This window comes from Rhinoraja longicauda, chromosome 11 (genome assembly GCF_053455715.1).
Source record: "Rhinoraja longicauda isolate Sanriku21f chromosome 11, sRhiLon1.1, whole genome shotgun sequence".
NCBI classification, from domain to species: Eukaryota; Metazoa; Chordata; class Chondrichthyes; order Rajiformes; family Arhynchobatidae; genus Rhinoraja; species Rhinoraja longicauda.
In genome coordinates, this window is record NC_135963.1 from 35066802 (window position 1) to 35093808 (window position 27007).

General features: G+C 45.3%; 1 protein-coding gene across 1 annotated transcript in view; it reads right to left on the reverse strand.

The window, feature by feature from the left end:
* Window positions 1-316: 316 nt before the first annotated feature.
* The window catches only part of sgip1a (SH3GL interacting endocytic adaptor 1a), a 108152-nt gene continuing 81461 nt past the window's right edge, over window positions 317-27007 (reverse strand). The window contains exons 19-25 of the mRNA XM_078407395.1: window positions 22358-22469; window positions 19040-19195; window positions 17954-18086; window positions 13790-13992; window positions 7288-7352; window positions 6080-6244; window positions 317-3244 (exon numbers count right to left, since the gene is read on the reverse strand). Of these exons, the coding sequence (XP_078263521.1) occupies window positions 3222-3244; window positions 6080-6244; window positions 7288-7352; window positions 13790-13992; window positions 17954-18086; window positions 19040-19195; window positions 22358-22469 (857 nt within the window). The 3' untranslated portion in view covers window positions 317-3221. The remainder of the gene's footprint in view (window positions 3245-6079; window positions 6245-7287; window positions 7353-13789; window positions 13993-17953; window positions 18087-19039; window positions 19196-22357; window positions 22470-27007) is intronic.

The following is a 27007-nucleotide window of genomic DNA, read 5'->3' on the forward strand; positions in this document are numbered from 1 at the left end:
AATTTAAACTATATCCTATTTGGTAAATCACTCAATGAATCAATATTTGGTACCTGTCTGCAAAATATTATTGTGCGTTAAATGTTCAAGAATTTGCCATTCAGCTAAAGTGCAGTTAAGACGACCACTTCAAGGAGAGGGCTTTGCTAGGTTGCACACTAGTTGTTTTCTCAAGCTTTGAACACCATAGCCAGGAATACCTTGTGTTGACACTGAGCACAGACACAATTATGTTACTCAGCACTTGAATCTGATTTTAAAAGTGCTGAATAATGGGTTTTCGAAAGAAACATTAAACTGTAGTTGGACTGCAATACAATTTTTTAAAACTTTATTTCAGTTTCAAAAAAAGTGACATTCAACATTTTAAACAATTATTACAGTACAATTTCCATACTGTATAGAATTTAGATTTTTTTGATTTATAAATGGCCAGACCATTTGTTTAATACATAATACATTAAAACATGATTGCATATTCATAATTATGTGCAATGACCAACAGGGGAAACAGCCACTGAAGAAATGACATATATATTTGTATATATATTTATATTTTAAAAATCAGTATTTACAAAATAGCACGCAACGTCAATGGAGCTATTTCTTATTTTTGTTTCAGTTTTCTTCTGAAGGTGAGTATGTTTTCACAGGCCCAAATGTATCTCACCCCTAGTAGCCATTCAGTGTGTGTGCTTCAGTATGGGTGACCAAACAATCAATGTTGACAAGCTGTTAAAGCATGAGAGGTACGGCAGTGAGCATGAAATAAAAGCATTTAATGGTGGAAATGCTCTGCAGCATCTGCACAGAGAGAGAGAAACAGAATGAATGATTTAGGTCAGTGACCTCTCATCACAACCAGAACCATTCAGTAAGCGTGATCCTGATCCAATCAATATCTGCAGATGTGCTCTTTCCAATAAATACCACTGCACAGTAAACACGAATGAGGCCCCTAACCAATGTTTCCCTGCTCAATTTAGGGCACATGAGGGCTAATGGTAGCACTCCCATTTTTGTCTTGCTGAGATTGACTGATGCAGGACCAAGAATCCAAACTTCTAATCTGCATTTTTATAGCAACCAGTTCCTTTATCCAGGGAGATCTTTGATGTGCCTAAGTAACTATTCAAGTCAATAATTCAAAAGTAAGCCGATAAGGTCTGATTATTTTTCTTGAATGCTCAGCAGTGCATTTGCAGTGCACAACTGTGCAAAATAATGTTCCAATTGGGCAAAAAAATACAAAGAACAACCACTTTCTCTTTCACAGCCAAAAAATACCCACAATGTGTGTCATGACAGCTCTTTCCTTGTCAATGCCGAGGGAACATTTTGAGAGCGAAGTGTAACTTCATACCAGAATAAAATGTTTCTTTTAAAACCAGTTCTCAGCCTGAAGTAGAGCAGCAACACCTTTGAGCTTATACTTTCTTTAGTAGGTGGGCTGATGCATACAGCTACTCCAGTGCTGGGAATGCTGACTGGGTTGTGGTGCTGCTGTAGGTGGTCTTCACAGGTCTCCAAGACCTCAAATGGTTTACTGGCCTTCAGGGAGTGTGCAACACTGCTGCTGTTCTGTCTGCCAGTGACCATACATTAGCTAGCCTCTGAGATGTCGTTTCTTGTAATCCAAGCTGCCAACCGAAGTGAGGTTACCGTCTGAGACATGGGTCAAAACACGTCTTTGTTGCATCTTGCTGCCCCCAATGGCAGGGTGAAGTTGCCAACAAAAATGTAGTTCCCAGCTCACAAAGAAATATTTAAAATATCTCCATTTTACCACCTTTAAGCCACCTTTAAGCAGTGAACTCTGGAGCAAGCGACCCTGCTCTTCAAAATATTTCACTTTGATTAATATTTCTTTCAGAGTCATTCAGTGACCAAAGATGAAGGTATATTAGTGGAGTACATGCAAAATGATTGTCTTTACAAATATTCAGACACTGCATAGTACTCCATCTTAGATTCAGGTGCCACCATGTACTAAATTTAAGTTATGCAAATCTTCCTTGGCTCGGTCAAGAGCATGGAGAGTAAATGTTCATTTACACATTCATTGCTATTTTATGTGGTCCATACCCTCTTTGTAATGAGGCAGAACTTGGTCTTTAAAACAATGCATTATTGGCAAATGTGTAAATGCACATTTGTTTCATGATTAATTGGAAAAACACTTCTGGGTGCACATGAGGGCTAAAAATAAACCTAAATAGTGGAAAATATGTCCACTATTATCACATTCCAACATATTTTTTTTTACATTCAAATCATTTTGTTTTTATTTTGTAAAAATCGCAACCACATCACCAAAGCAATTTTCAAAAGAAGCTGCTGGAACGATAATTCACGTTTGAATGTTGCAACGTTTTGCACTGACATGAAACTTGACATAACATTCCAGACTGGAAAGTTAACACTGGAATTGCACAATAAACTAATCTTCAGCTGAAAGATACATGATCTTAGAACCCATCTTCAAGGTCCCATATGAAATGTCAACCTTGACTGACTCCCTTTTTATTTTATGATATAAAATTCAATATTATTGGATTTTGCTCTCTGAAAGGTTAACAGGCCTGACTCTGTTTGGGGAAACAAAATATCTATACAGTATTATTGCACACGTCCCCTCTCTTTACCATTATTCCTCTAAAACATAGCATTGTTTGCAAAATTGTTCTCGATCCACTATCTGAGACGTACCAAGATGGACAGATTTCCAACATCAAAATTTCAAAAAAAGCTGACACAACTGGCATCAATACTGGTAAGTTCAGGGGCTAAAAATTCAGAGAATACACAGTATATCTTCTTAGACAGTTCTACTCAAATACAATGCTATATGTTTGAAGAGGCATAACCTAAAGGTTAATAATGATGACTCTGAAATGTCTATTGTAGCTGAAATACAGACATTTGGAGTTAAGAGTGTGCGGGGGGAGGCGATTACCAAATTACAAATACATTTGTTACACTGTAAAATACGAAATGTTACCAATGCTACATCAATCATATAATAATACTGCAGAACTGTTCAGCTCTTCTGGTGTCACTCCAACTTCCAGTTGTTGTTGGAAATGTTCTAGCCGCATGGAACTTTAGTTTGAAATTAGAAAATAAAAGTTTGTTTTGCGTGTTCAGTCCTTCATGACTCCTAGTTGTGGTTAAAAAGCTGTCGGGTAAGTAACATCAAACAGCCGTCAGAGGTGTGCACTTCAGTTGTCAGCCATGTATTTCCCTTCAGAAGAGAAAAAGCTAAGTTAAAAATGACTGGTTTCCAAACAGGTGAAAGGGATATAGTTTAGTTTGGTTTAGAGATACAGTGTGAAAACAGGCCCTTTGACCCATCGAGTCCACGCCGATTATCGATCACCCCAAACACTAGTCCTATGTCCTACACCCTCGGGGTAATTTACAGACTAATTAACCTACAAACCTGCACATGTTTTGAATGTGGGAAAACAGAGAACCCAGAGAAAACGCACGTGGTTGCAAGGTACAAACCTTGTAGAAGGTACAAACTCCACACATACAACACCAATAGTTAGATATAGATGAGGGGGCCATGGGGTCGACACTTAGCCTTGGAATCTCCTGGCGACTTCCCTGGATTGATTTCCCTAAATTCAGTTCAATCTCTGCATCGATGTTTTGTTTTGGACGATCAATCTCTGAAGCCACCTGGCTGATTGAGAGAAGTGTCAATGAAATTCCTGCTTTGAGTTTTGAGGGACTAATTTCACTTACCCCATCTGTTCCAGTGGTGAAGGGATGATGTATTGGAGTCTCTATCTCATGTGATTCAGGCAGATGTGCTATCGAAGTGACATTTGGGGTAGCTGGCAGCATGGTACATTTCAGGGAGAGGGGTAGCAAGAGAGTGAATGCCCCCCTGCTGGGATCTTTGGTCCAATCCCCAATGTCCCACTTAAAGTGCCAGTCAGGGTCTTATTTAGTTTAGAGATACAGCGCGGCCCATCGAGTCCGCACCGCCCAGCAATCCCCACACATTAACACTGGCCTACACACACTAGGGACAATTTACATTTATACCAAGCCAATTAACCTACAAACCTGTACGTCTTTGGAGTGTGGGAGGAAACTGAAGATCTCGAAGCCAACCCATGTGGTCACAGGGAGTAAGTATAAACTCCATACAGAAAGCACCCATAGTTGGGATCGAACCCAGGTCTCTGGTGCTTGAAGCCCTGAAAGGCAGCCACTCCAGTGCTGCGCCACCGTGCCGTACATCAGCAAATGATATTCTTGTTCTAAAGCTGGGTTTTCTGAGGTGGAAAGAGGCTGGTGCTTAATAGTGGAGTAGGTGATGGAATGTATCTGGCTCTGCTGCCTGTGGTAATGGAGTGGAAAGACCGATGCATCTACTTGGAGAGGCCATCCGTGGCCACCAATTGCTGATCAACTTTATCTAATATTTTTGAGAAAGTTACAAGCAGTGAAAAGTATTGATATGCAATTAAGGGAATGTGGCACAAATAAATCAATACAGGAAAAGTGCCACGATTAAACTCCTATACCATACCCTTCCATCTCTAAAGCTTAAAATAATATATATTTTCTGAAAGGTGAGCTGGTACAAAATAAATTATATCTATTTTAGAAATAATATTGGGTATAATCTTTCATTTTCATCCGTGGACGCTCTCACAGCAGATGGAAGTTATATATTGACCTGGTTTTGGAGGCCAAAGCTAAAGTTCAGTCAAACTCAAAGCTGTCCAATATACTAGCTAGACTGGGACCAGGTGAAAAGTGTATCTAGCTTCCTCAGCACAGTATATTGTTGAATCATCTTGGACGCAGGGGTGAGTCCAGTGGCAATACAAGGGGTCAGGAGCGATGTTATCTGACCTCCAGTGCTGTACAATGCATGCGTTGAAGCATGCTGAGGTACACAATACCACTTGTAAGCGGTTCACTATGCACCAACCAGCTAGTTGCCAGCACATTAATTACCATCCCTAGGAACTTCAGCATTAAGATAGACACAAAAAGTTGGAGTAATTCAGTGGGACTGGCGGCATCGCTGGATAGAAGGGGTGACATTTCAGGTCGAGACCCTTCTTCAGACTAATGCTGTCTGTCAGACCGCAAGTGCGAAGAAGGGTCTCGACCCGAAACGTCACCCATTCCTTCTCTCCAGAGATGCCGCCAGTCCCGCTGAATTACTCCAGCTTTTTGTGTCTATCTTCGGTTTACACCAGCATCTGCAGTTTCTTCCAACAAACATCAGCATTAAGCTGGCCCAGAAGGTGCAGAGAAACAATGTACAGCCTCCATGGTTCATGGATTTTCTCCCAAGATTCGTGTCTCAACCCACCCAGCCCTCCAATATTCTGTTTGGCAGAAGTTGACAATGAATCCAAATGGGAGAATATCACCCCAAGGCCCACGTGACCACATGCCCTATAGGGTACAGGTGCTCCAATAATATATCACTACTCAGCGATTGGATAAACGGAGTCTTTTCTGCCAATAACTTTTAAAATAGTTAACTTCTATGTATTTCATTTGAAAGCGAGTTGTTTTAGTTTTAGAGAAACAGCATATGAACAGGCCCCTGGGAGTCCATGGCGACCAGCGATCATCTATACTATTTACTGTGACAATTTACGGAAGCCAATGAAACTACAAACCTGCACATTTTTGGAATGTTGGAGGAAACTCAGGCAGTCGCAGGGAGAATGTACAAACTCCGTACAGACAACAGCCTTAGTAAGGATTGAACCCGAGTCATTGGCGCTGTACGGCAACAACTCCACCGCTGCACCGCCTGTGTCTGGTAGCTGTGACTTTGGACACAGTTACTAATGAGGTGGGCAACAGCATTGAGAGAAAAATGGAGGAATTCTTTTTGATCCTGGAAAATCAGGTGGGCGCAATCCCAGCGGAACTGTGAAAAAGTCCAGCAGGTGGATTTTGGGGCCACGTGTGAGGTGAGCTAACTGGACCAAATTCTTGAACGAGGGTTGAATGGACTCCTTCTGTGCTGTACTACTCCATGCTCCAATATTCTATTTTTTCCCTAAGATACAATGACCTTGAAAATTACCTGCTGCAAATCTCTTTTTGATAAGTGAAAACCTGTAACCTGCTCCAACCAATTCAATATCAGCACCAGACAGTGTGCTTCCTTCGCTGGTGAACTGGACAGCCAATGTTGCAGGTTTACTTGGGCCTTCCAACAGCTGAAATCTGGCCAAGAGAGATCCAACACCTAAAGGAAACAATGGAAGAATCTGTGTACAGGGAAGGCTGGAACTTAGCACTCAAACACATTAGGAAGGGCTAGCTAAACTGCACCCTGCTCAGGTGAAGGCTTGAGTCACATCAATAGCCTTCCCATTACACGCAGTTAGCATGTGGGATAACACATAAAAACGCTGGAATGAAAAACAAATTGTGAAGAAATAAAGTTAAAAATGTTGCAATTGTTTGAAGCTTAATCATGAATTTATTTGACATATCTGGGCAGTGACACAGCTGGCTGACACAGTAGCACAGCTGGTAGTGCCAGTGCCAGAGATGCAGGTTCAATCCTGCACCCGGGTACCCTCCGTGTGGAGTTTGACCACGTGGGTTTCCTCCGGATGCTCTGGTTTCCTCTCACATCCCAGAGACATTTGGGATGTAGGTTAAATGGCCTCTGCAAAATTGCCCATATTGTGTTGGTAGTAATCAATGGTCAGCATGAACTAGCGGGCCAAAGGGCCTGTTTCCATGCTGTATCTTTAAACTAAACAGAAATCTAAATTCCACAGCATCAGGGATGAATGGGGTATAGTTCAGATCCGCCCTGTAAAGTACAGGAGAAGATTTTGGTTTCTCTTGATTCAAATTATGGATCTGTCAAACTACCTTTCTGAAAATAAGGGTAACCCAATTTTCAAAACTTTCATTATATTTTCATTAGTTTGGTTTAGAGTCCACCAATTCTATTTAAGAGAGATCTCGGAGGCAACTTTTTCAGTCAGAGGGCGGTCGGTATCTGCAATGAGCAGCCAGTGAAGCTGTTGCAGGTGACACAATTATGACTGACAAAAACCATTTGGATAGCTGTATGGATGGGAAGTGTTTAAAGGGACACAAACTAAATCTGGACAAAAGGGACTAGCCCAGAATGCCAATTTGATCAGCATGGACAAGTTTGGCCATATGTCCTGTTTCCATGATGTATAGCTCTCTGACTTTGACCACTGGGAGCAGAAATAGTCTGTAATGAATATTTTAAAAATGTTTAATAAAAGTTAAAAAAGTTACCTCCATTTTCAGATTTCTGCGATAAATCTGGGATCTTCCAGAGTATCCTTTGTTGTTCGGCATTCCTTGAAAAGCAAATGTTAGTCAGAATGTTATTCTCATACTATTGATATAAACATCAACTGTCTAAATGCTCAGCTGTTTAGGGAGGATCCATGGAAAGAGAGGCAGAGGTAATGTTTTAGGTCAAAGACCATCCTCAGAACAGGAAGTATTGATTTCAAGTTGCAGAGCAGGTGATATGGATGGATAGACCATCTGAGTGTTCATAGGCGAGGCACTGTCCTCATTACAGATGCTGAGATCCATGCTGTGTCAGCACATGTATGCTCCTCACCTCTCTCTGCAAGACACCAACTCATTTATCTTAAATCTGATGTGGTCTGCATTTTCACTTTATTCTTCACCCTATGGTAATTCTGACCTCAACCTTTCAAAGATATTTCTTTTGTCCTGTCCATTCCACCACCACCCATTCAGCACATTCAAACTAATTAGTTTCCTTCCTTTTTCAGTTCTGATGGAGATTTCAACCTGAAATTTTAATTATTTTTCAGATGATGTCTGTCCTGTTGAATGTTTCCAGCATTTTCTTAATATTTCAGCTTTCTTGGATAGAGCACAGAACATTAAAGTATGCCCTCCAGTATTTGCCATTTCCACCCTGGGATAAAGATTCTGTCTATTTGCCCCCTCTATGTCCCTCATTTTATATACTTTTATCAGATCTCCCCATAGCCTCTGATGCTCGAGACAAAACAATCCAAAATTGTCCAACCTCTCTGATGTTGTTCAAAGTTGCTGTGAGGAGGAGAGATCAGGATGGCTTTGTACACCTTGAAATTTCTTCAAAGTAGGCATACCTTGAGACTTTCAAAGCATTGCAAGCAGCAGATCATGTCATACTAACTTGATCATGTTTTTTGAGAAGGCGAAGAAAGTGATCAGCAAGGGTATAGCAGTGGATGTTGTCGACATGGAGTAAGGCATTTGCGAACATTACGAGCGGCGAGGCGAGTCGGGGCCAGCGGCGAGGGGAGGCCAGCGGCGAGGGGAGGCCAGCGGCGAGGCGAGTCGGGGCCAGCAGCGAGGAGTGGCCAGCGGCGAGGTGAGACCGGGCCAGCGGCAAGGTGAGGCCGGGAGAGGACAGCGGCGTGAGGCGAGCGGCAGGGCTGGGCGAGAGGCAGGGCGAGCGGTGAGGCATGTGTTTTGCGGAAAAATGTGAGGTGAAATCGGAATGGCAGAAATGAAATAAGAACTTTCCGCCAAATTCGGGAAGGGTTGGGAGGTCTGGTGCAGGATTCCCTAAAGGTTAATTTGCAGTTCCATTGGGCAAAGGGAAGGCAAACGCAATGCTACCATTCATTTTGAGGGATGTAATGCTGAGGTTTCATAAGGCGCTGGTGAGGCTACATTTGGAAAATTGTAAGCCGTTTTGGGCCCCATATCTGAGGAAGGATGTGCTGGTGTTGGAGAGGGTCCAACATATGAGGAAGGTCTGGGCCTGTAGATTGCTGGAGTTTAGAAGGATGAAGTTTTACAGCGCTGGAGAACTGGGTTCAATTCTGACCCTGGGTGCTGTCTATGTGGAATTAAGTCTTCCTTTGACTGCATGGGTTTCCGCTCACATCCGAAAGATGTGCAGGGTTGTAAGCTAATTGGCCTCATTACAATTGCCCTTAATATGTGGGGAGCGAACGAGAAAGTGGGATAACAAAACTAGAAACTGGGTAATTTCTTTTTGATGAAGAAATTACAGGATATGGGAAAAAGCAAAGGAGTGACATTAATTGGATACTTTGTGGCGAGCTGAGCCATTTTGGCTTTGAACCGTCGTTTGTCGGGCTCGAACTCTCACGTGGACTGGGCGTGATCTGGGCCAACCAATCACGGGGTCCAGGGGGCGGGCCGTCGTGTGTGGGCGGAGAACAAAGGAATTGCGGTTCGAATTTGAACGGGCACGTAGGGGTGAGCGACGGAACTGTATTCGGTTAATGATTAAACGGAGTGTTTAACAACGTGTGGACCTCTACAGTGGTGACCCCGACGATCCAAAATGGCCTATTTTGGATAGTATCATGTCTGCAGCCGACAACCCAGACCAGCAGAACACAGTTTCAATCAAACTGCCCGCTTTCTGGACATCACAGCCCCAAGCTTGGTTCTACAGGCTGAAGCCCAGTTCCACATCCGCCAGATCACCGCCGATGCCACCAAATACTACTACGTGGTCAAGGCGTTGGACCAGGACACCGCTGAGCGCATAATCGATTACCTTTGCCAGCCACCTGCCGAGGGCACGTACCAGGGCCTCAAAACGCTCCTCACGCGCACTTTCAGTCTCAGCCGCCGCGACAGGGCAGCCAAACTCCTGCACATGGAGGGTCTAGGCGACCGCAAGCTGTTCATGCTTACGGATGAAATGCTCGCCTTGATGGATGGACACAAGACCTGCCTCCTGTTCGAACAGGTTTTCCTTGAGCAGATGTCAGAGGGCATTCGCCTGCTCCTCGCGGACGACGATTTCACCGACCTCCGATTGCTGGCACCCTGTGCGGACGTGCTGTGGCAGGCGAAACATCAGGGTGGCGCCACCATCAGCCGGGTGGCGGCGGTGCCTCGGCAGGTTAAGCGGCCGGGCCCACCCTCCACTGTAGGCGTGGCAGTGAAACCGGCCATGAGCGACCCCGGCATGGGAGAGTGGTTCTGGCGCACTCCCTGCTTGTCGACGTGAAGAGACAACGTCTTGTCAATTCTGAGACATTTGAGTCGATCGCCTTGCACTCTCCGACAACGAGTATGCCAGGATCTTGGCCTACTTCCCCGACATCATAACCCCCCAGTTCACAACAGCCAGCCCCAAGTATGGGTGGTGCAACATAGCCCCACCACCAGACCGCCACTCCATGCACGCGCACACAGGCAGTACCCCGTTCCTGCCTTCTCCAACTGGCCAAACACGAGTTCCGCAAGGTGGAGGAAATAGGCATAGTGCAGACAGCCCGTGGCTGTCATTAGAGGCAGGATACATGTTCCCAATGTTGGGGGAGTCCAGAACAAGGGGCCACAGTTTAAGAATAAGGGGTAGGCCATTTAGAACGGAGATGAGGAAGAACTTTTTCAGTCAGAGAGTGGTGAAGGTGTGGAATTCTCTGCCTCAGAAGGCAGTGGAGACCAGTTCGTTGGATGCTTTCAAGAGAGAGCTGGATAGAGCTCTTAAGGATAGCGGAGTGAGGGGGTATGGGGAGAAGGCAGGAACGGGGTACTGATTGAGAGTGATCAGCCATGATTGCATTGAATGGCGGTGCTGGCTCGAAGGGCTGAATGGCCTATTCCTGCACCTATTGTCTATTGTCTATTGTATCCCTGCTTCACATGGTCCCAAAAGCATCTGGGGGCTGGAGACCCTATGGGGACTACTGCCTTCTCAACAACGTCACAATGACCCCCGGTACCCTGTCCCACACATCCAGGACTTCACGGCCAATCTGGACAGCGCCATGGTTTTTTCCAAAATCGACCTGGTACGCGGCTACCATCAGATTCTGGTCCACCCGGATGACATCCCCAAGACGACCCTCATCCCGTTCGAGCTCTTTGAGTTCCTATGGATGCCTTTCGGCCTCAAGAATGCTGTCCAGACTTTCCAACGGCTCATGGACACGGTGGGCTTCGTGTTCATCTACCTTGACCACATCCTCGTCGCCAGCCGTTCTCGCCAGGAACACCGCGCACACCTCCGGCAGCACTGCCAGCGGCTCAATGAGCATGGCCTGACCATCAACCTGGCCAAGTGTCAGTTTGGCCTCCCTCCCATCAGCTTCCTCGGCTACCACATCAACCAGCACGGACGGTACGGTCTCGCTCCTGACCAAGGTTGAGGCCATTCGCAAGTTCCCCAAACCCTCTACGGTGAAGGCATTCCAAGAGTTTGTCAGCATGGTCAATTTCTATGACCGTTTCGTGCCAGCAGCCACCAGGATCATGCAACCGCTGTTCAAGGCCCTGGCCAACAAGCCGAAAGAGCTCGTTTGGAATGGCGCAGCCATGTCTGCATTCAACAACGCCAAAGAGGCGCTGGCAAAGGCGCCGATGCTGGTATATCCACGGGCCAACGCGCCAATAGCTCCCATGGTTGACGCATCTGGCACATCCGTGGGCGGAGTGCTGGAACAACTGATCAATGGTAGCCGGCAGCCCCTCACCTTTTTCAGTCGTCAACTGAGACCCTCCGAGCAGAAATACAATGCTTTCGCCCGGGAGCTCCTCGCGCTCTACCTGGCCATACGGCATTTCCGCTACTTCCTCGAGGGCAGGGACTTTACAGCTTTCACCGACCACAAGCCACTCACATTTGCCTTTGCCAAGGTGTCTGATCCCTGGTCATCCCAGCAGCAGCGTCACTTGGCCGACATCTCAGAATACATGACATCGCAGACAAGTACAACTGGGTTGCAGATGCATTGTCCCGCACTGCCATCAATGCCATCTACGCTTTGGCCCCAGGTATCAACTACAAGGACGTGACGGCCACCCAGCGAGAGGATGAAGTGATGCTCGCCTACCGCACCGCCATCTCAGGCCTGTTGTTGGGGGGATGTGCAATTTGGGCCCGCTGACACCACACTCCTTTGCGACGTGTCTACCAAGACCCATCATCCCCGCAGCCTGGCGCCGCCGGATTTTCGACAAGGTTCATGGTTTGGCACACCCTTCCATCCGGGCAACAACGGCTCTGGTGGCAGCCGAGTTCATGCGGCACGGGTTGCGCAAACAGGTCGGCAACTGGGCCAGGGAGTGCATCCCCTGGCAAACCTCCAAGATTCAGCGACACATCGAGGCGCCGCTGCAGAATTTCGCCCTGACACACCGGCGATTCGACCACATCCACGTTGACATCGTTGGACCGCTGCCCCCATCCAGAGGTGTCACCCACCTTTTCACCATCGTGGACAGATTCACGAGATGGATGGAAGCTGTCCCGCTCTCGGATACCTCCACTGCGACATGTGCACATCCCCCCACCACCCACTGGATCGCCCGCTTTGATCTCCTCCTCCACCGCCGAGCTGTGGTCAGCAATGGCCCGGCTGGTTGGCACTAAGCTGAACCACACTTAGGGCCGACCACCCGCAAGCAAACGGCCTCGTGGAGCATTTTCACTGGCACCTGAAGGCATCCCTAAAGGCACGGCTCACGGCCCGGATTGGATAGGCAAGTTGCCTTGGGTCCTGTTGTGGATATGCACAGCCTCGAAGGAGGACCTGGCACCTTCCTCGGCTGAGCTGGTGTATGGCGCCCCGCTTATGGTCCCGGGGTACTTCATCCCGGCTGCACGTGGACATCAGGAACCACCCATGGCCATGCTGACGTGAGAAGGTGGGCACTCTCTCTCCAGTCCCAACGTCCCACCACGGACTCACCACCACGTACATCCCTCCTGCCCTCTAGGACTGCCAGTATGTCTTCCTTCACCGCGATTCCCACCACATGCCACTGCAAAGGCCTTTCAAGGGACCTTTCCAGGTACTGCAACATGGCACCACGACTTTTGTCAACATGGATGACAGTCATGAGACTGTCTCCGTGGACCGTCTTAAGCCGGCACACTTGGACATTGACCAACTCGTGCAGGTGGCACAACCCCACCGCAGAGGGCGTTCACCGTCACGACCGCACCCGCCCTCAACTCTGCCAGCTGCGACCCTGAACACAGGAGACTCGTACACGCGATTAGGCCACTTCACTCGTCAGCCTAACCGCCTCCATTACACCGGTTCTGGGGAGGGGGGTCATGTGGTGGGCCGAGCCATTTTGGTTTTGAACTGGCGTTTGTCGGGCTGGAACTCTTGCGTGGACCGGGCGTGATCTGGGCCGACCAAAGAGAGGGCCGTCGTGTGCCAGGAAAACAAAGGAATTGGCAATTGGGATTTGAACTCGGGCACGCGCGGGTGAGCGACGGGGGCTGTATCGGTTTATGATTAAACAGAGTGTTTACACAACGCGTGGACATCTACAACTTAGAACTTTGGATGTAGAACAGGTGCATGGAAAGTAAGATTTCATGTGATAGATTTATTTGGAAAGATGAGAGTGCAACAAATCAAACAAGAAGGGAAGAATTGCAGATGAGGGTGGGAAGAAGCAAATATGGAATAAGGTGAAACGCAAAACGTTTGATAGACATTGTGGAGGTATAATCAAGTTCAGAAGTGTAAGGAGTGAGCAAGGATTAGTAGACAGTGTTGAGCAGATCAGGTGAAAAGGTGGATCATCTAAAAGGAAAGGTAGAGAATGGCATGATTGATTAGAAACAGTTGGAGGGGAGGGATCAGAATCGCAGATGAGCAACACTGGAGAATGGGAAGTGGTGACGGGGCTTTCCATGGATTTTTTGTCAGGAAGAATTTCCAGGCTCAGGATGCTCTGCCTGGGCAAGGAAATCAAGTTTCCAACAAATCCCTCACACAAACTCAATGATTGAACAGCGAAAGTCTCTTACCAGGTGGCAGGCGGAAGCACTGCCTGTACTTTGGCAACTCCTCCATCCACGGGAATGAGGAACTGGACATTGTTGAGAGCTACAGGCATGATCATTGCCTCAGCGTTATACTTATAATCTATTCGTAGATCGGTGCAAGTAGGTTCACAGCGCCAGCTAACTGCTAGATTCAACGGTGTGGACTGATGGCCTTGGGAAGACACCTGCAGAAAAGAAAGACTGGTTATTAATTCTATGTGATTTTCAGTGTTTATATCTCATTAAATGTCTCTTTCAAATGTCCGTCTTTCTTTACCCAAGGTATTCACTTGAACACTGTGACACAGACACAGATTTTCGTTACCTGTCCAAGTAATCATTTGGGACTGGAAACCTGACACGCACTGTCAATGGGCCAATTGAAGAGAACATTTTGTAACATCTATGCAGGTTCAGTTTCAAGAGTATTCACTGGATCAAAAGATCAGGTTGAAGTTTTCGTCCTAATTAAATTCTTTAAAGAACGCCTTTTAGGTTTGAGATGGAATGCATTTCCTGAATCCAACCAACCCAAATTTTACAAACGGGGCAATGATCAGGTTTTAGTTTCATTTTTTCCATATACAAAGCATCTTTTACCTGCTTTTGGTGAAGGCCCTGGACAATCTTTTGTTGCCATTCTGATCTGATAAATTATACAGCTCTTGTGTTTATTGGAAATGCATACCAGCTTCCTTACTGATCACCTAGGCTCTAGTTTAATGCAAAAAGATGAGGGCACAGCATCACCTGTCCAGGTTGTTGTGATATAATGGCTATTATGCTAATGAGGCAAATAGTGATAATTTTGACTCCAGGTCTACCCAAATTCTGATTTTATATTCACCATTTACAAGTTTACAGATGGAACCACTGAAGCGGGCCAGATTTCAAACAATGGTGAGATGGAGTATAGGAAGATAAAGAACGTAGTATGATGGTATCTGACAGCACCTCTCCCTCAATATCAGCAAAATGAAGAGGCCAGTTATTGATTATTGGAAATGGGTGATGTGCTCCAGTCAGCATCAATGGTGCCGAAATAGAGATGTCTGAGAGCTTCAGGTTCCCAGGCAGAAATGTCACCAACAATTTGTCCTGGTCCTACCACGTTGACACCACATTTGCCTGGATAGCATGAAAAATAAAGTTTTCATTGTATCTCGACACACGTAACAATAATAAACTAATGTCAGTAGTGCAAAATAGATATCAATCAATTCAGTTACCTTATGTGCAATGTTTCTGATTTTCTTTTAAACACTTCTATTGTAACAGACTAGATATTTCCTGAATGTAACTACACTGGTTGTTGGTATATAAATCAACCCATTCACAGAATTCACCAACACTTGGTAACACCATTCAGCGCATTTCTACTTACATTTCTGCAATTGGTGTGCTGAGGCACGGTCTTGATCAGTTGGCTTAGTGGGCTGAGGAATGGCTAATTGAATTCAATGTAGATAAATGTGAGGTATTGTATTTTGGGGAGCCAAAGCAGGACAGGACATTCACAGTGAAGGTTACTTCACAAACGCAGGTTCTGGGAAATGTTTAGAACAGAGGGATCTAGGAGTAGAAGAAGTACATAATTCCCTGAAAGTGGTGTCACAGGTAGATAGGGTAGCGAAGAAGACTTTTGGCACGTCGACCTTCATCATTCGGCAGACGGAGGAAAACAGCAATGTCGTGAGCTGACTGAGGTCTCACTTCCCATCTCTTGGAGGCGTTCGGAATTTTCCGAGAACGGCTGTGAGAGGCGCCCCAGGGCACAAAGACTGAGCGGTATGGCGCGGTCACGGGTCAATGTGCCTGGGTCGAGGAGTTGTCGGAGTGGGCCGCACCAGGTTCTGGAGAACTGGAGAGTGGCCAATGTTGTTCCTTTGTTTACGAAGGGAAGTAGGGAGAATCCAGGGAACTGTAAGCTGGAGACGCTCATATCAGTGGTAGGGAAACTATTAGAGAGAATTCTTCAAGATAGGATTTACTCCCTTTTGGAAGAGAATGGGCTAATTAGGGATAGGCAGCATGTCTTTGCACACACAGGTCGTGAATCACTAACTTGATTGAGTTTTTTGAGGTGATGAAGTATATTGATGAAGATAGGGTGGTGGATGTTGTATCCATGGATTTCAGTAAGCCTTATGACAAGGTCCCTCATGGCAGGCTGATCCAGAAGATGAAGATGTTTGGGATTTCACAATGACTTGGTCATATGGATTTGGAACTGGCTTATTCATAGGAGACAGAGGGTCGTGGTGGAAGGTAGATATTCTGGCTGGAGGTCTGTGACTAGTGGAGTTCTGCCGGGATCCATGCTAGGACCTCTGCAGTTTGTGAGATATATAAATGACCTAGACGTAAATGTAGATGGGTGGGTGAGTAAGTTTGCTGACAACACCAAAACTGGCGGAGTTGCAGTCAACGCAGAATGCTGCTAGAAGATAAAGCGGGAGATAGACCAGTTGCAGAAATGGGTGGGGAAATGGCAGATGGTGTTTAACCCGAGCAAGTGTGAGGTGTTGCACCTCGGGAGGTTGAATGTAAGGGGAGAGTATGCAGACAATGGCAAGACCCTTAACAGCATTAATGTGCAGAGGGATCTTTGCATCATAGCTCACTGAAGGTGGCAGCACAAGTAGATGGAGTGGTAAAGGAGACATATGTTATGCTTGCCTTTATTGCATGGGCTATTGATTATAAGTCATGATGTAGCTCTATCGGACTTGGTTGGGCCACATTTGGAGTATTGTGAGCAGTTCTGGACGTCCAATTATGGGAGGGTTGTGGAGGCTTTGGAAACGCTGCCGAGGAGGTTTACCACAATGCTGCCTGGTTTTAGAGGGTTTCAGCTACAGGAAGAACTTGGATGGGCTTGGATTGTTTTCTCTGGAACCCCAGAGGTAGAGGGGCGACATAATCGAAGTATTTAAAATTATGACAAGCATGGATAGGGTAGACAGAACCCTTTTTCCAGGGGAGTAAATGTCCAACACTAGAGGGAGAGGGGGAAAGTTTAATGCAGATGTGTCAGGTACATTTCGTTATACTGAGTGGTGGGTGCCTGGAGCATATGGCCAGGGGCGGCAGATACAATACTGGTGTTGATAAGGCTTTTTGGAGCAGCACAGTGGCACAGCGGTTGAGTTGCTGCTTTACAGCACCAGAGACCCGGGTTCGATCTTGACTATGGGTGCTGTCTGTATGAAGTTTGCACATTCTCCCCGTGACCACATGGGTTTTCTCCGGGTGCCCTGGTTTCTTCCCACACCCTAAAGGCGTACAGATTTGTAGGTTAATTGGCTTCTGTAAATTGTAAATTGTCCCTAGTGTGTAGGATAGACAATAGACAATAGGTGCAGGAGTAGGCCATTCGGCTCTTCGAGCCAGCACCGCCATTCAATGTGATCATGGCTGATCATTCTCAATCAGTACCCCGTTCCTGCCTTCTCCCCATACCCCCTGACTCCGCTATCCTTAAGAGCTCTATCTAGCTAGATAGTGCTAGTGTACGGGGTGATCGCTGGTTGGCACGGACTCGGTGGGCTGAAGGGCCTGTTTCCACACTGTTTCTCTAAAGTCCAAAGATGGGCACATGGAAATGCAAGGAATAGAGGATATCGAGCACGTATTGGCAGATGAGATCCGTTTAATTTGACATCATGTTCGGCGCAAACATTGTGGGTTTAAGGGCCCATTCCTGTGCTGTATTGTTCTATGTTCTAAGTTCAGTTTACAGACACCTGCCGATGGCATGGGTCACAGAACCTAAAGTGTTTTGATCGAGCCCATTGCTACACCAGGACCTGCATTTCACAGACTGAGGGGCAAAAGGTTGTTAACACCATCCATGTAGATGTGTTGCAGGCATGGAATCCTAAGACTGGATGGATTCATTCTACCTTCCAAGCTTCTCAATCTCAAAGGACCAATGCTTCAGCAGGGCAGTTACTCTCTGCAAGAGAGAACATTTGAACCTTTTATCATCGGTGTGATGACAGAATTTGTAAGGTGGTGCAGATTGCAGAACAGAAATACTGCTGGTTATCATTGAAGTTACAAATAAATGTGATAAATGCAGGAGTTTAATCTGACAAACCATATGTTATTTGGTTCTATTAAGAAGTCCAGGTATCCACTCACCTGATACTTTAACATATCCACGTTGTAATAAGTAGCCTGCGGTTTTTGCTCAGCTACCTTTTTTAAATGAGTCATAAGATTCGGCATGTTTACCCAGAATTCTTTTGTTTTGGCATCAGGTTGAGAAGTGTTACTGGACAAGAGAAAAAGAATAAGAATTTTACCAGCAAAATTATAGAAGAAAGTCATGGAAAATATTAGAGGCACAACCATGATGAGGCATTATATAAATTACTTTGCAGTTCATAGTTTGCCCATGCCTCCTAATGTTATGCAACTTAATGAGCACAACTGTTCAAAAGACCCTGACATCACAGTTTTATATGACAAACAATTTGTGGCAACCATCTCATTTTTATGGATTCGAGTTTACAATCAAGACAGCTTTAAATACCCCCAATTCTATGATAATTCTTATTTCCACAAATCTGGACAATGAATGGCATCTTACTTCTGTCTTTGTTCAATATCCATCTAAATGCAATTGCTTGCAGAAGGATCTAGCTGTGATCAGGAATTGAGATCAGTGGCTGACTGAATCAGAAATAATTTGTAGTGTCTTTTTTGATGATACAAGGGCAGCCACGGTGGCGCAGCGGTAGAGTTGCTGCCTTACAGCGCAAGCAGCGCCCAGGCCCCGGTTCGATCCCGATTACGGGTGCTGTCTGTACGGAGTTTGTACGTTCTCCCCGTGACCACGTGGATTTTCACCGAGATGTTCGTTTTCCTTCCACACTCCAAAGATGTACAGGTTTGTAGGTTAATTGGCTCGGTGTATGTGTAAAATTGTCCCTAGTGTGTGTAGGATAGTGTTAATGTGTGGGGATTGCTGGTCGGTGCGGACTCAGTGGGCCGAAGGGCCTGTTTCCCGTGCTGTATCTCTAAACTAAACCACAGGGAAGTCTGATCTTCTTGATGGTTCATTTTCACACTGGTCAAACCATCGATCAATGTAGCCCATTGAAAGGATCTCGTAGATCGTTTGTACAGAGGCAATTTACACTGTACAAATAGTTTCCGTGTGCTGATGGACACAAATCAGTTGCTTTCTGACCTGGATAGAGAACAGAGTTGCACTGAGATTACCTGCAGAGTAGCTGGGGATTCGGCAGGATATGCTCCAATCTGCTGCAGTTTGTGATGCAGAAAGTGAGAACTGCGGGGCACTGGTTATTGGCAAAATGCCTTGTGATACCAGCTGGGAATGACAGAACCATTTCTCCTGTTATCTTCACAATACACCTGTTAATTAAAACACAAGACTGGATGTCAAAATGAAGCAAAAAATAAAACAGTTGTGCAAAAAATATCTCCCAACAGGATTGAGATAGAGAACGCGAGTGGAAGATCCAATAACAATAACAATAGCTGCAAACACGAGAGGCAATGTGAGTCGTGGAATAAAACCACGCTCTTGACTCTCATTGATAATTTATTAAATAATGTTATAAGCAGTTTACCAAAATTGAATCAATGCTTCAGAACAGAAGACCATTCAACACAACAAACCAACTGTTGAAGACCAACATGAACAGCGAGCACACCAGTCGCAGGAGCACACCATTTGCAGGAAAACTAAGCACTAGAGGCATGGATAGGGTAGACAGTGCATAGTGACCTACAAGGCTCTTGGTTATGCAATACATTCGCTTTAAAATCCTTATTCATTGTGTTTAAATCCCTACATAGCCTTGTGGCCATTCACACCCTCCAGCCCTACCATCTTCCAAGATTAGCCTTTCAATGTTGACATCTTAATCAGCCCTACAATTAATTTTGGGGCAATTGCCAATTGTGACTTTGGCTGCTAAGTTCCTAAACTCCAGTATTTTATCCTTGAACCTCCAGGCATTTGTAGCTTTTATTGTCCTCTTATATTTAAGTTTTAGAGGTACTGTGTGGAAGCAAGCCCTTCCGCTCACCAAGTCCATGCCAATCACCCGTTCACACTAGTTGTATGTTATTCCACCATTGCATCCTACCCATGAGAGGCAATTTTGCAGAAGCCAATTAACCTACAAACCTGCAAGTCTTTGAAATGTGGGAGGAAACCGGAGCACCCGAAGAAAACCACGCGGTCACAGGGAGAATGTATAAACTCTGCACAGACAGCACCTGTAGTCAGTGAACCCTACCCTGTCAAACACAAGTCTTGGGTTTGAGAACTTAATCTTCAAATATCCCCTACCACATTTGGCTGGTGCACTTGGAGCAATGGTGAATTTCATCATTGGTATCTCTCTTTGGCATGAGGTCGTTCCAGAGGGTGAGAAGTGGATTACATTTTCCAGGGTGTTACAATGAATTATTGTATTCAAATTGTTGTGCAATGAGGAAGATTGGTAGAGGACCTTTCTTTTGTGGGCGTTCAGTATAAAGGAAGTCCTGTCGAGCTTCATGAGAGAACTCACGATGACTCAAATGTGAGCAAACGCAAGCGTCTACAGCATACTGCTGTTGTCTCTTAGTTCTGGAGGTGCATGCAATGTAGACTGAACAGTGTCCTCTTGGCTCTATACATTTGTTGTATTCCAGCAGGAAGCTTTTGGTGAACGTGCAGCAATATGATGAGAAAGTGTGTGGTAATAACACCGCCTTGCTTAATACCGATCTGCACTGAAATTAGCTCTGTTGTGAACCTGTTGTTTGTTATCATTGCATGCATGCCATCATGAAGCAAACATAATCTGGAGATGAATTTCTGTGGGTAGACAAATTTGTAAAATGATACTCCACAGTCTTTCCTAGTTGGTGGACCAAAGGTTTTATTGAGGTTAAAAAAAGACCATGAGTTGTTATTGGTAATACTGGCTGCATTTCCCCAGGTCAATACATGGTGAAGATGATGCCCACTGAAGGTGGAAAGTATCCACTGTGATTCAGGGTGTTGCTCTAAGGCACTGTGTCTTTCAACACCATCTCCCAATCCAGATTCTGGTCCATTATGAAGATGAGATGTGCTCCCGATCGTTTACAAGCGGAGTTCCGCGATGAGTTACAAGTCACGAAATGCACACTCAGCTAATTTCATACAGTTAGCATTGTTAATATATTTTGGGATGACTGCCTTTCAATAATATTTAAGGTTAGTTAAGTTTTGTGCATTATTCAATCAGTTTTAGATATTGGGTAAAGAACAATGTGGCCTTTCCAGTTTTTCACTCCTTTCCTCTCCTGTAGAGGATTACCACCTGGGTAATTAATATTTGTAAGCTATGATTTCCCTTTGATGTCATTGCCTAAATGGCTACTACTGGCACCAAATGTTAACTGGCTATCAACAGAACACTAATTTGATTGGCATCATAGTTGATTCCTATCCCACCAGTCAAACCAACCAGCAGGACTTCTCATTTAGCAATTGGAAGCACAGTAAACCCTTGTTTTAATGAACCTCTTTGAAGAAGAGTCTCGACCCAAAACGTCACCCATTCCTTCTCTCCAGAGATGCTGCCTGTCCCACTGATTTACTCCAGCATTTTGTATCTATCTTCTTTATAATGGATTTCGGTTATAGCAGACTGATGTACCAACATGCCACCCCTGGCTCATGCCACCTCCCCACACGCTTGCAGCGCTGGTTGCCCACACCACCTCACTGGCCGCTTGTAGCACAGCTGCCCCAGTGCCGCCCCTGGCTTGTGCCGCTTACCCGCCCGCTTGCAGCCCCAGCACCGCCCCCGGCTTGCAGTGCCAGATGCCCAAGCCGCTTCCCGACGTGCACCACCTCACTGGCCGCTTGCAGCCCCAGCTGCCCCCCTGCTCGTGCCACTTCCAGGCCAGAGCTACTTCTGCCACTGCCGGGTCACACTGCTTCTTTGACCGCTTCCAGCCTACGCCAGCCACTGTCACCACCACCAACCCTTGCCTGCACTCTGGCTGCCCATGGGCCCTGACCGTTCCTCACCTCCGCTGATTCTGGCTGCCAGCTGGACATCAACCCACCTGGATTCCAGGCCTAGTTCCGGACCAAGAGTCTGAAGAAGGGTCTCGACCCGAAACATCAGCCATCCATGTTCTCCAGAGATGCTCCCTAACCTGCTGAGTTACTCCAGGACTTTGTGTCCTTTTGTGTATTAACCAGCAACTACAGTTATTTGTTTCTACCACTATACAGTGATAATCCCTTACTCAGTTAGAGCAGATAATCGGCAATAATGGATACCATTCCACCACCTATGGAATAGGTCCGTTATAATGAAGGTTTACTGTACTAACATTTGGTGATTTTTATCCTCCGGGATGAAGAAACACTGAGACCAATTGGAGAATATTTATTATTGAATTGGCTACAAACAGATAATTGAGCACGCATCTTGCTTTTACATATTAAGTTGGTCAATGCTGTGACTCATGGTCAATTACTGACCATTTATACCAATTACCCTTGAGCATTTTACTCACTTGCTTGGATCCGCTCCTTTGAAATACGCATTGACAGTTTCTGTAAAGGCTGCAGCAACTGGAAGTGTATCCTGTGCACCCATGGTCAGGGGACTGGGGCCCCGGGAAGCACCTGCAATGGAAGCAAACGTATTGGTTTCATTTCAATTACAACCCATTTGTTTTATAAGGTACTAATTTAAACAGAGTTACAGCAAAAAAGCAGCACACGAGTGAGATAGTTTGATGTAGCTGTAATCATGCGGGTGGTTACAAAAATTGGGGAGAACATAAAATTAGTAAAGTTATATGAAAAAGAGAGTGAATACTCCTTCTGTAAAACCTTAAGAATCTGAGGATGTAAACATATTGTTTTAATATATTCTGCATATCAACTGCCTTGCAAACAGTGAAATAAAACTGATGCAAATTGAAATTATGAGTTGCCACTGGCAGTTTTTAAAATTAGTTTTCATTTATGTTTTCCCAACTAGGGATTTGGACAGGGAATAACAGAACTTCTTCAGTCAATCTGAACAAACCCTTTGATGATGTCATTGAATAAGACAGTTTCATTCAAAAAATGAACCTTTACTTTCTTGCCTCACTGTCATGAAGTCATTGCTTTATGGTGGGTAATGTTTGAACTGTGCTGTCTACAACTGTTACCTCTAATGGCATGCAACACATTTCAATCTGTCTTCATCCATTTTCATACTTGCATTTACTTTCTTCTGGGGTTTCTGGAATTCCGAATGGACTAAGAAGCCATGTTAAATATTTCCCTTAGACAGAACAAAATGCTGGAGTAACTCAGCGGGACTGAAGTCTGAAGAAGGGTCTTGACCCGAAACATCACCCATTCCTTCTATCCTGAGATGCTGTCTGTCCATCGAGTTACTCCAACATTTTGTGTCTATCTTCGGTGTAAACCAGCAACTGCAGTTCCTTCCTAAATATTTCTCTTCCTTAATTCAAAGACCACTGTAGGTAAAAGTGGCACCCTTAATTGAATATAGAATATGGAACAGTACAGCACAAGAACAGGGCCTTTGGCCCACTATGTCCGTGTCAAACATGATGCCAAGACCATCAATTATCTACCTGTACATAACCCATATCCCTCAATTCCCTACATATCCATATGCCTATCCAAAAGTCTTTCAAATGCCACTAATGTATCTACTTCAATCACTACCCCTGGCAAGCGTGTTCGAGGCATTCACTATCCTTTGTGTCCAAAACCTGCCACGCACATCTCCTTTAAACTTTGCCCCTCGCACCTTAATGGTCTAGTTGATCAATTTACAAAGCACAGACCAAAGTTTTGTTTCATTTATAACCTGAGAAACACATCATGCAACTCCAATAAGCATTGTGTTTAGTTTAGTTTAGTTTAGAGATAGAGCGTGAAAACAGGCCCTTTGGCCCCTCGCGTCTGTGCCGACTACTGATCAGCCGAATACTAGTTCTATCCGACACACTAGGGAACATTTTCATAAGCCAATTTACCTGTAAACATGCACGTCCTTTGAATGTAGGGAGAAACCAGAGCTCCTGGAGGAAAACTACATGGTCATAGGGAGAACATACAAACTCTGTACAGACTGCACCCATAGTCAGAATTGAACCCAGCTATAAGGCAGCAAATCTACTGCGGTGCCACTCACAGTGGTGGAAAGGTGAGGTAAGGTAAGGTGATATCGAGTGAAGTGTGGGGGGGAGTTGGATGAGAGAGTGGCAGAGTGGCAGAGTGGGGGGGGTTGAATACTTGCTAACGATCAACTGTAAACGCAAATGTGAAGAATTGCCATTGAACTCATGTAGTGGAGAGGTGCAGTTGTTCAAAAAATACCCTAGTGGTGGCCACAATCTTTGGCCGTCACAGGATAAATATAACTTTACCTAATGTAGACAGTCTTCAGAAGGTGCCTGAATGCTTTCTTTGTCGTTTATAATGATTGTTTTTCGCATCTGATTAAAAAATGTTACATCTCCAAACATATTTTGTGATAAGAACTCCTGACATCACTGAGATTATGTATTTTAAGTTATTGAGTGTATTTTGTATTTCTTGCTTATATCACCACAATTTAATATAAACTAGCTGGGCGTGGACCGTTGGGCCCAAACCTCTCCTGCGGGCCCAGCAACCCTCCACCAACTGACGATTCGTGGACCTGTTGCCAGCCAGGGAGTCTCCCCCGGGGCCAGGGACGAACGAGAGGAAAGGGGAGAGGGAGCCACTCACCCTGGCCCCGGGTGGCTAGCAGCAGGAGAGCTGTCCTCACCCCCCCCCCCTCCGATTGGCCGCCACTCCCGTCACTCGGGCGGGTCCTGGCCCCCTCTGAGCTCCCAACTGCACATTGGGTCCAAACCTCTCCTGATTGCCATTCCCGCCCCGCGGTTCCTCTCTTTATTGGGGAGCGGGAACCTCCCCCTCCGTCTCCCTCTGGTCCTGCCTCTTCCGCTCCACTCCCACACCCCTCATTGGCGCCGCTCTCGTCACTCGTGTGGGTGCCATCCCCTCCCCCTCCTTCAGGTTCCGCCTCTTCTGCACTCCTCACACACCCACCCCCCCCCCCCCCTCATTGGCCACCACTCCTATCACTCGGGCGGGTCCTGACCCCCTCTGAGCTCCCAACTACACATGCACGGACCTTCTCCCATTGTGACGTCGGAAGCGGAGGCAGGAGCGGCTGGCGGCCACGACAAGTGGAAAAAGGATTTATTAAAGTTTAAAAAGTGACTAAATTTTAAAATGTAACAACCATTTGAACCGCAGGCCAATGGTGAGTAAGGCGGGCCTAAAATTGTTGCACTATCGTGTACCGTTGTGGCTGTATTTTGGGAACGAATCTATCCACAAATCCACAAATATACAAGATGAGAGTTTTAGTAATATATAGATATACAGCATGAAAACACTCTTCGGCTCACATAGTCCATGCTAACCGACTATCACACATTAAGATAGATATTAAATGCTGGAGTAGCTCAGCGGGACAGGCAGCATCTCTGGAGAGAAGGAATGGGTGACATTTCGGGTCGAGATGCTTCCAGAGATGCTCCCTGTCCCACTGAGCTACTCCAGCTTTTTGTGTCTATCTTCGGTTTAAACCAGCATCTGCAGTTCCTTCCTTGACACATCACACATTAAGGTTCATTTTCCATAGATTCTATTGACATCTGAATACTATGGAGCTGCAGAGTAAATGCAAATGTAAATGCAAATTATTTTATAACTAGATTAGTCATGATTTTACTAGACAAGTGTCGCAGTGGCGCCGTGGTGGGGTTGCTGCTTTACAACGCCAGAGATCTGGGTTCGATCCTGAATAGGGGTGCTGTCTATACAGTGTTTGTACATTCTCCCTGTGCATGCTGTAGTCTGTACTGTGCATTCTGAAGTTTGTGCATTCTCCCAGTTATGGAGTGGGTTTACTCCGGGAGCTCCGGTTTCCTCCCACATTCCAAAGACATGCAGGTTTGTAGGTTCATTGGCTTCTGTAAATTATCTCATGTGTGTGTGGAGGATAGAAATAGCATACGGGTGATTGAAGTTCGGCGCGGATTCAGTGGGCTGAAGGGCCTGTTTCTAGGCTGTTTCTCTAAAACTAAAACCAAACACTAAAACTGAAAAGGAGTCAGAATACTGAACTTCATATTTTTGAGTTAGCTTCCAAGAGTATTAAGTTATAGATATTTGAAATTGTGCTTATTTCATTAATTTATTTAATGATATATATTCTCAAGTTAAGAATTTTATAATCTTATTAAGCAAATTCTATTTGCAGGAATAATCAGAAAATTAATGAGTTAATCACATTTCCTTCTATGATAACCTTTAATGTTCCTCCGTTAATCAAACATAAAATATAGCAGGAAGGATCATAATGCTGTATGTATTGATCAGGCATGTATTTAACTTGCTTTGCTGTAGGGAAACAACTTTGAATATTGGAGCAGATACTTTGAGCAAAATGAAACTTGTATTAGGAGCTCTGCTGATGGTTTACTAGTGTAATACTGAATAATAACGATCACCGAAGGTAATCTTTGCCCTGTGCTGATTTGCCTCTTCTCAAACCTCAGAACATCAGAGCAAAGGAGTTTTTAAATGATCACAGTGGTGCAGCTGGTAGAGCAGCTGTCTTTCAGCACCAAAGATCTGAGTTCAATCCTGAGATTGCTGTCTGTGTGGAATTTCAACACTCTCCCCGTGACCACATGGGTTTCCTCCAAGCGCTCCAGTTTCCACCCACATACTAAAGATGTGCGTGTTTGTAGATTAATTGGCCTCCAGAAATTGCCCCAAGTTTGTAGGGAGCGGATCAGAAAGTGGGATAACAGAGAACTTATGTTATGATAACATAGTGGCTGATGGTCAGTGTGGACTCAGTAGGCTGAAGGGTCTGTTTCCATTCTACAACTCTAAAACTGAAATGTTTGTGATTCCTTTTTTCAGGTCATTTTCCACAGACAAGAGAGAGTGTGGCTCACCTGGGATATACCCAGCGATTATACTGTGTGCCAGCTGGCAGAATTTAGGGATTACTGACAATGCTGGATACTTAGATGAGGAACTGACGGCAGAATTTTCTAAAATCCTGACAGGCTGGCAGGAAGCAAGATAAAATAAAACACAGCAGATCTTGAAACTTTCTTGCA